Source organism: Corvus brachyrhynchos, unplaced genomic scaffold (assembly GCF_000691975.1).
Source record: "Corvus brachyrhynchos isolate BGI_N302 unplaced genomic scaffold, ASM69197v1 scaffold875, whole genome shotgun sequence".
Classification (NCBI taxonomy): Eukaryota; Metazoa; Chordata; class Aves; order Passeriformes; family Corvidae; genus Corvus; species Corvus brachyrhynchos.
This window is the reverse complement of record NW_008238107.1, coordinates 204,855-213,717: the sequence shown is the minus strand read 5'-3', so window position 1 is coordinate 213,717 and position 8,863 is coordinate 204,855. Positions and strand designations below refer to the sequence as shown.

Below are 8,863 nucleotides of genomic sequence, written 5' to 3'. Positions count from 1 at the left end.
GCCAGCATCCCGCAGTCTTCGGGGATGTTGTAGCCGCTGCTGACCACAGCTGCAACAGAGCCCACGGGAATCAGCAGTTAGGGAGGAAAACTGGGAGACTTTCACACGGCAGGCTGGTCTTGAGTGACAGAACCAACCAAACCTGATCTCCTCCAGATTTGTCACACGTCTCTGAGCCCCTGCGCCTTCCAACTCCTCCCCCGTGTCCCAGCACATCCACTCATGGATTCTCCCCCTTCCCATGTTCCCTCCCAGGTTCAATACGTATCCCATGGTCACCAGGACATCTCCTTGTTGCCTCCAAGAGCAGAAAAGGGTCTTGAATTTGACCTTCTCCCCTCACTCAAAGAGCTGATTTTTTTAAAATTCAGAGGTATTTGAGATTTCTGGAGCTAAACTTTCCAGAAGTGGAAAAGGGAGGCAGAGGGACCTGGGGCAGACAGATAATGCTGCTCCCAAGGGTATCTTTCCTGAAACAAGAAATCTTCATGGCTGAAAATGTGCAGTTACTTACACACACTCACGGGGTTCCCCACACATATCCTGTAGGGAGAAAAGAGAAATGCATGTTACTCACAACTTTCAGCCACAATCCAGCCCACTTAGTCCATCGTTGGAACATGCCTCACTATCCCTAGGAGAGGAACTATTTTTGCTGGCACCCATGTGGCCTCCATGGCCTCCAGGCATCTCTCCAGGTCCAGTTTCTCTGAGCCTGGGGAGATCCTGGAGCTGTAGAATTCACTTGGGAGCAGGAACTGCCATAGCCTCAGATACTCAAGAGGGAAAAGTATCACCCACCTGCTCTCTTCACCCTCCAGCAGAGTCTTGTAGGTGGCAATCTCGATGTCCAGGGCCAGCTTGACGTTGAGCAGCTCCTGATAGTCCCGCAGCATGCAGGCCAGCTCGTCCTTGGCCTTCTGCAAAGCGTTCTGCAGCTCAACGTGCTTCTCCCGGGCATCTTTGAGGGCACAATCGCCGCGCTGCTCAACGTCACAAATGGAGGTTTGCAGGCAGGATACCTGTCGGGGGAGGACAATAGTGCAGGCATCTGCAAGGCTTCTTATCCTAGTTCTTGGACACTCTGGCTTTGGATAAACCTCCTCTCCCAATTGCAAACAGGGAAAACTCACCAGCATCACATCCCTCTCCTCCCACTTTTCACTTTCCAACCAGGCCCAGAGCAGATCTCAAGTCTCATAAAGATCAATGCATCACCTTGCCCTGTGTCTGAGCTGTCTCTGGAAGCATCTCCTACCTGCTTCTTGACGCTCTCCAGCTCACACTGCAGCTTCTGAATCATCCGGGTCAGCTCTGAAATCTCACACTTGTTGCTCTGCAGGTCATCGCAGTACTTCCCTCTCTTATCCTGCAGCTCCTGAAACTGGAACCAAGAAACAGGACAGTCGTCACTTTGGGCCTGTGACATTGCCAGGCACAGACCCTCGTGGCCTCTTACTCACCCTGGTCTGGTAGAAAGCATCGACTTCTTCTTTGCTCTTCTGGGCGATCTCCTGGTACCAGCACTCAACGTTCTTGATGATGCTCTCCATGTCCAGGTCTCGGTTGTTGTCCATCTTGACGATGACCGAGGTGTCGCAGAGCTGGCGATCAACCTGAGCCCGTTCCTGCGGGATGGGAAGGGCTTAGTCAGCTCTTTTCACCTCTCAGGCTCTGCAGGAAGGGAAGGGCTGCGACACAGAGCGGCTGAGGGATAGAACAAGTCAAGAAATGTCCCTCGGGATGGCTCAGCAGAAAATCCTGCAGCAGGATGAGTTGCCACCTGTGACTGCTGACCTACGTGCTGACCTGCAGCAACTCTGTCCACATCAAGGGCAAGGAACTGGAATGACTTAACCCTTGGTATCCTCTCATCTCCAACTGCCTGAGTGATTTAATGACAGGACTGAGCTGGGAGTTGCTTCAGCTCTAATCAGGCAGCTGCAATCCGGAGGAACGAGACGGACGCATCTTTTCTCCAGGGTAGAGTTAGGACACAGCCAATTCCTACCTGGAGCTGCATGAAGGAAGGGGGAACCACCCTATCTCCAGCATCATCATGTTAATTTTACATCAACCTTGTACTTTCATGCTTTTAATTATTCAGGGCTTGGTATGAGACACATCCCAGTGGGGTTTCAAGCAGAAGAAATTTGGAGCACCTGAAGGAAGAGACAGGACCCCCAAAGTGCCAGGATGGACCGGAGGAACTCACCTCCTCAAACACACATTTCAGCAGCTCCAGCTGCCTCCTTAACAGATCCACCTTCACCTCCAGCTCTTCCTTGTTCAAGAAGATGCAGTCTGCATCCTGCAAGAGGGGAGACACACACATTCCAGCCCAAACCTGGCTGTAAATGCTGGAGAAATACACAGAGGCAACACCAACAAGACAGAAATGTGTCTCAACAAGATTTCAAGAGCAGAAAGGTGTGAGAGGGTGAGTCAGGATACTCGGTGCCTCCTGAAGGGAAACAAAACCATTCCAACACGACTTACAGGAATTAGTTGATTTATCACTTAGGATGCAGCTACAAACCCACAATTGACTAATGAGCATTTAAACACAATTTTTTAATATTCTTCAAATGATTCCTGCTTTTCTGATGTCCAAGAATAAAGGATGTGGAGAGACAGCCAGAAATAACCCAGTGTTCCAGTGTGACCTGTCCTGGTCTGTCCCCCTCCCACACTTCAGGAATGTTTTTGAGGCAACAAAACTGGTGCTGTAATGCTGATGATGTTGACTTTGAGGAGACATTATTTTTACTTGCCCGTTTTCCCAGACGTGTGCCTCTTTCTAAGTCTCCCTTCAGCTCATCATAACACTTTTGTGGGTTTTTGTTAATAATTCACTATTTCAGCCAAGTTTTGCCCCAAATAAACCTACCACAGGTATAACCACTCATGTAGTTTCAGCTTCTCACCTTTTTGAGTGCCACAAACTCATTCTCCACAGTTGTGCGCCTGTTGATTTCCTCCTCATACCTGTTGGAAAAGGAGGAGAAAAGGACTGAGGAAAGAAAAATGCTCAGACCCTCAGACATCAACCATCAGGTGTAAATGACAATAACCTCCAGTATAAATGACAATAATCACCAGGTACAAATGACAACTCTCTCTTGCACAGGGACTGCCACCAGGCACTGCCAGATCAGTGTCTGGAGACCAACATTAAACCATCCCAAGATCAGAAGCTTCCTCATGAGCAACAACAACATTACCAATGCAAAGTGCTCACCAGTGAGACAGAAGAATGTGGCACTCCCAGAGGGGACATGCACAAGTCTGGGAGAAGTTACCCAAGATGAACCAGAAAAGCAAAATGCCACCAGCCAGAGGAGCCCAGAAGGTCCTTACTTGCACTTGAACTCCTCCACCAGCTGGCTCGTGGCACATTCTTCACTGCCCAGTTTCTGCTTTTCGCACAGCAGACAGTCCAGGCGCTTCCGCAGGTCACAGATGTAATTCTCGAAGTACAGTTCCAGGTTTTTCCCTTTTTTTGGCAGCACATACTGCTGCAGAAGGCCCCACTTGGTCTCCAGCACTTTGTTCTGCTGTTCCAGGAATCGGACCTGAAGGCAAAAAATAGCAATTCTTCAAGAGGTGAAGGCAGGGACTCAACACCTGTTTAACTCTCTGCTCTTAACCACAAGTGCAGGAATAGGATTTTCAGGAAGTGAGAGCTGATACAGCACCGTGATCTGGAAGCTGTCTGTCCTTATTTAGAAATCTTTATGTCACACATCTGAATTAACTCAAAATCTAGAATTTGCACATCTAAATGGTTTAGAAATATATACATCATGTCTACGTTATTTAGAAATCCGGGAGCCCGGTATCTAAATCTGCCTTTCTTAACAATTATTAGGAACAAAACTCCTCCAGATGGTGCCTCTGATGTATTTTAGGATAAAACTGAGTCCCCAGATAGTGAAATTACTTCGTCTGTGTTTGTTCTACAAAGGGATCCTTGGGTCACAGATCAGATTTGATCTCTAACCTGATCTTGTCTGGATCAAGATTAACCTCCTTTGCCTTCAGGAATGTTTCTGGAACTGTCACTATATTTAAAGTCAAAGAGAGGAGGGAATTACTGGAATTATTTAACACAGGACAGCAAGAGGAACCTGTCAGGGCTGTAACTTCCACCTGAGCTGCAGCGAGAAATCCAATTTGAACTGAGACTGTCCAAGAGGAGACACCTGCAAGAAAGTCCAGTGCAACCATGGCCATGATTCAAAGGCCGTGGAATGCCAGGACAGGGACATGGTTGAAATAAGCCCCATTAAAAAGATCTCAGTCTGGACCAACATGCTCTTAAAATGATTATCAGTTGTTAAAAATTATTAGAATTATCTTAAAATTCTCTGTGGGAAGCTGGACCCCTGCATGGACCCAGCTCAGAGATTCATGGCAGAGCTGGACTGGGGCTTTGGCTGATAGGCTCGTGGCACGAGATGGGTTTGGGAAGGGGTTGGTCAGGTTTTGTTTTCCTCAAGGAAGAGCAGTTCTGGAGCAGGTCTGGACTCACCTTGTCGATGAAACAGGCGAACTGCGTGTTGAGGGTCTTGATCTGCTCCTTCTCCTGGCAGCGTATCTCATGTTCCAGCGGGTCCACCCCGACGCAGAGAGGCTTCAGCAGCTGCTCGTCGATGCAGATCCCTTGGATGCCGTCGGCCTTGCGCTCGGGGAACCCTCGCACGATGCTGTATCCCCGGGGGCCGCACAGGCCAATCCTTCCTCCTCCAGCATTCCCGTAGCCCATGCCTCCGAGTGCCATCTCCCCAAAGCAGCAGGTGCCACAGCCCCCGTTGACGTAAGAGATTCTCCTGCTCCCGCCCAGGTTGCAAACGCTCCTGCTGCTGTAGGCACCGGCACCGCACCGCACGGGCTGGCTCACGGACGCGGCGTAGCTGCGACCACAAATCTCCGAGGCTGAACTGAAGCCTCTTCGTCCCAGGACAGATCTCACTGTCGGTGCCTGCCTGCTCATCGTGGCTTATTTGAAGGTGGAATAGCAAAGTTATGGGGCTGCTCTGGTGCAGGAGAGGAGCAGGGATCCCACTGAAGCGACGCGGGGATGCTGCCCCTTATATATATTTTGGGAAGCTGGCCTTGATAGGATCAGGACGTTAATTTAAGCACTTAAGGGTTTGGTTTGCCCTGCAGCAATAAATGCTCCTCAAAATGCAAACCAGCCCAGCAAATAGTAACTACTGAGGAAATAAAAAGGAATCTAAAAGTGCTCTCTTTGCAAGTTGCCTTCGAATACATTACGGTTTGAAGCGCTCCCCTAACTTAGTGCTAATTATAGTTTAGAAACATTTTTGAAGGAGCTCTTTGTGATTTGTTTGCAGTGTGTCGTTTGGGGTTTTGTGTCTCATAAGGCTGTGTGTGTGATGGGATGTTTTGCAGACTTGCACTTTGTGGGGGTAATTTCACAATTTTGTCTGCCGAAAAGTAGCTCAAAGGAAAAATAAAAGAAGAAAGTCAACTGTAAAACAACAAACACTGTGGAAGTTGTCTCGTGATGGATCCTTTCTGTATCTGAAATACCAGTAAATTCACTGAGTTTAAGGTCTGGATTTGTATGCAAAAACTCAAAATATCCCCCAGATAGATGCACAGAATCACAGAATTCTGGGAATTCTGGGAATGTGCAGAATCCTGGGAATGTCCAGCGTTTCAAGATGACCTTCCCTGAAACACCAGTGAACCATCCAGGTTTCATCCAGGATCTGTGACATATTTCTATTTGCTCATAGATTTGTGTTCTGTGCCATCAGTGCCAGTTATTTCTAGAATTATGCTGCAAGTTCTTATTTGTGACGGTTAATTCTTTGGCTTTCACTATTCTGCAGCTTCTCCCAAGGTTGGGTGTCAAAGCCCTTTCAGATTCACCTCCTGGAAGTCTCTACTGGGAACAAAAAGGGAACAATAATCTCTTCCAGCTTGGTGAGATCCACCCCATTCACCAAGTGACGGCTGCATTTGGGTGACTTTGCCAGACATGTCCTTGACACTCCCCGGGGAGACAGCTCCGAGGGAAGAAGTCCCCGGGGCTGTGCTCAGGGCAATGGGGGTGATTTGCTCTCCGAAGGCGCTGGGCTTTCTGCACCAAGAGAGGAAGTCTTAATGAGTGGATTAGGCTGGACACCAGGGAAGGCTCTGACTCACACCAGGGAGATGAATCCCTCTCTCCTAATCACCAGCCCAAGGAGGTGAGGCAGGAAACCTCTCCAGACCTTCTCTAAACTGGCTGTTGGAAAGTCAAAGCAAAAAGGCTCTTTCAGCTCTTTGCGGACGAAGTTTGGGAGAAAAAAAGGACATTATAGTGCAAACAAATGAACACCCTTGGCCCTGCCTCCTGAAGGGAGCAATGCTTGGAGGAATGTCCATATTATACAATGGGATAGCAGCTGGAGACACACAGGTTTTATGTTCCCTCATCCTCGTTAACCCCTTCCAAAAACATTCTCCAAGAGTCAGGATCATAAAAGTTATGCCAAACCTCCTCCAAACACGCATCTGTCTAATATCAAGTGGTTGAGAAGAAGATGCACATGGAAACCGTGGGACGTGACTGCAGCCCCAGGATCCCCAAAGCCATTAATTGGACCTGTAATTGCAACTTCTGTGAGTTTGAGGGGCTGGTGGTATGAATTAGTTGTGTAAACTGCTACTTTTGCCGTACCCGAAAGGGATAATTCCAGATATTTACAACGTTCAGATTACACCTTTGTTTATAGTAGTTCAGGCTTGTGGTGCAAACTGGGCTGCCAGCACAATTGGAAATATCAGATTAAACAAATAGGAGAGGCTTCAAGATGCAGTTTGGCACTTCCCCGGTCCTTGAAGTTCTAAACAGATTTATCAGACTCAAAATGCAGATTTGACTCCAAAGAAGAGCGGCTGTTCGGAACCCTGTGGAGGAAAGCAGGCTCACCAGTCAGGCTGAAGATGTGTCCCTCTCTGCACCCCATTATCCCAGTCAGATGCATGGGAGACACCTGGAATGCAGCATAGGCTGCAATTAAACATCTGTGAAACAGCTGTGCTGCAGCAGCCCCAGCTCCCAAACTCTCCAGAGCCTCTGAGTTCTTGAGAGGGAAGAGATTTGGGGTAAAGTTGCTCAGCATTGGCTAAAATTTGTGTGTTGGCCAAATTCCTGTTTTTCTTCTGGATCCCAGTGGGAAGGCAGCTTCATTTAATGTCTTTTAGGTCCTTTCAAGGAATAGTAAGTGGTGTGTAAGACCTCAAGAATCACCAGTTTGTTTTTGTGAATGTGGATGTGGGATAGGGGAGAGCACCCTGAAGAAAAACTTGCAGCTTTTTGACTCAAAAAAAAAAAAACAAAAAAAAAAAAAAAAACCACCAAAAAAAACCCCCAAACCAAAAAAAGGGAAGGAGCAAGGAAGCCAAAAAGGAAAATATTTTGATGAGGGGTTGGATGAGTCATTTTGACAACTTGCAATCACTCCCTTTGTCAGCATTTCACTCCCTGAATGGGCTGCCGAAAAGGGAATTCATTAGAGGAACACTGGAGTTCACTAATTTGTTTGTTGCCTCTGGAGATGATTCTGGACCAGCTCTCAGAAGGTGTTTTATGTGATAGTCTCAAAGGGCTCTGTAATTATCCTCAGCCATCGAGAGCTCCTCACAGTCAGGTTGGACAATGGCAGGAACCTGCTTAAGCCAACACCATTTGATCCATGTAAGATTGGGTCGGAACATGGATTTTTACAGAGTTTCTTGGACTGTGCAGAGTCTTGTCCAAGTCATTCGTGACGTGTTGGAGGATTGATTTGATTAGTGCAGTCTCTTGTATCCTAAAGCCAAAGTTATCCAAGGTAATTCAGTCTGGTCATGTGTTTTTGCCTCTCACTGACCTCACCCTACTCCATGTGAGAAGCCAAAACTGGGATTTTCAAGGGATATTCCTCGTAAAATTCATCAAACTCTGGGCCTGGGTGCACTTTCCTCCCTCCTTCAGCTATCAAACTGGCCATGGATTCTAATTTCCTCTTTGAGACTCCTTCTCTGGCTGATGGAAAGAGATCTGGCATCTCCAGACAGTGATTCATCACCTCCTGAAATAGGCAGCACAAGCAGGTGGGAAGAATCCACCTCTGCAGCTCCTTCGCTCTGTTCTTCCTGGAGACCAGAGGCCGTCTAGACAACCAGACACCGGCCCCGGCGCCCGCCTGGGGAGGTTGAGGGAGGTGAAATGAGTCCCACCCTTTGGGCACTAAATTTCTTCAGCACCTTTGAAGTCCTAATGAGAGCCCCAACATCCCACGCTCCTGGATCCGCTCGGCTCCCGGTGCCGCATCACCCGATCCTGCGATCAGAGGCATCAGAGCTGAGGCTCCCAACAAAGCAAAGGCTTGGTTTGATCTTCCTCCTGTTGTTTTCTTTCTCCTGCAGTGGAAATGAATGCCGGATGGATGGGAATCCTGGATCAGGATGGCATCCCACTGCCTGGAGCAGCAAAGGTGTTAGAAAAGGTGAAAAAAAGACCTAAGTTGTTAAAAGGTTACAGAAATGTCCCTGTAAATCCACAAGATTGCTGATCCCATCTGGTTGAAGTTGTTTTCCAGTTGAAGAGATTCCCTGAGCCACCCCAAGGAAGGAACTGCCTGTGGAAGGTGAGAAGCGTATTCAGCCAGAAGGAGAAAAGCTCTTCCTTTTGTTATGCCAAAAGTTCAATGCCCAAATAAAGCGTTGGATTGGATTGGATTGGACTGGATTGGATTGGATTGGATTGGGTTGGATTGGACTGGGCTGGGTTGGATTGGATTGGGTTAGGTTGGATTGGATTGGATTGGATTGGATTGAATTGGGTTGGACGGGATTGGAT

At 48.0% G+C, this 8,863-nt stretch overlaps 1 protein-coding gene and 1 long non-coding RNA gene across 2 annotated transcripts in view; one reads left to right on the top strand and one right to left on the bottom strand.

Annotated features, from left to right (window-relative positions):
* Positions 1-5,074, bottom strand: part of LOC103614967 (keratin, type II cytoskeletal 4-like) — a 27,461-nt gene extending 22,387 nt beyond the window's left edge. Inside the window, exons 1-2 of the mRNA XM_017733366.1 lie at positions 4,535-5,074; positions 3,564-3,575 (exon numbers count right to left, since the gene is read on the bottom strand). Coding sequence (XP_017588855.1) covers positions 3,564-3,575; positions 4,535-4,996 — 474 coding nt within the window. The 5' untranslated portion in view covers positions 4,997-5,074. The remainder of the gene's footprint in view (positions 1-3,563; positions 3,576-4,534) is intronic.
* Positions 5,075-5,146: 72 nt separating this feature from the next.
* On the top strand, positions 5,147-8,737 carry LOC108446527. The gene is made up of 2 exons (XR_001861736.1): positions 5,147-8,510; positions 8,593-8,737. It is a non-coding gene; the product is annotated as an uncharacterized LOC108446527 (long non-coding RNA).
* Positions 8,738-8,863: the final 126 nt, after the last annotated feature.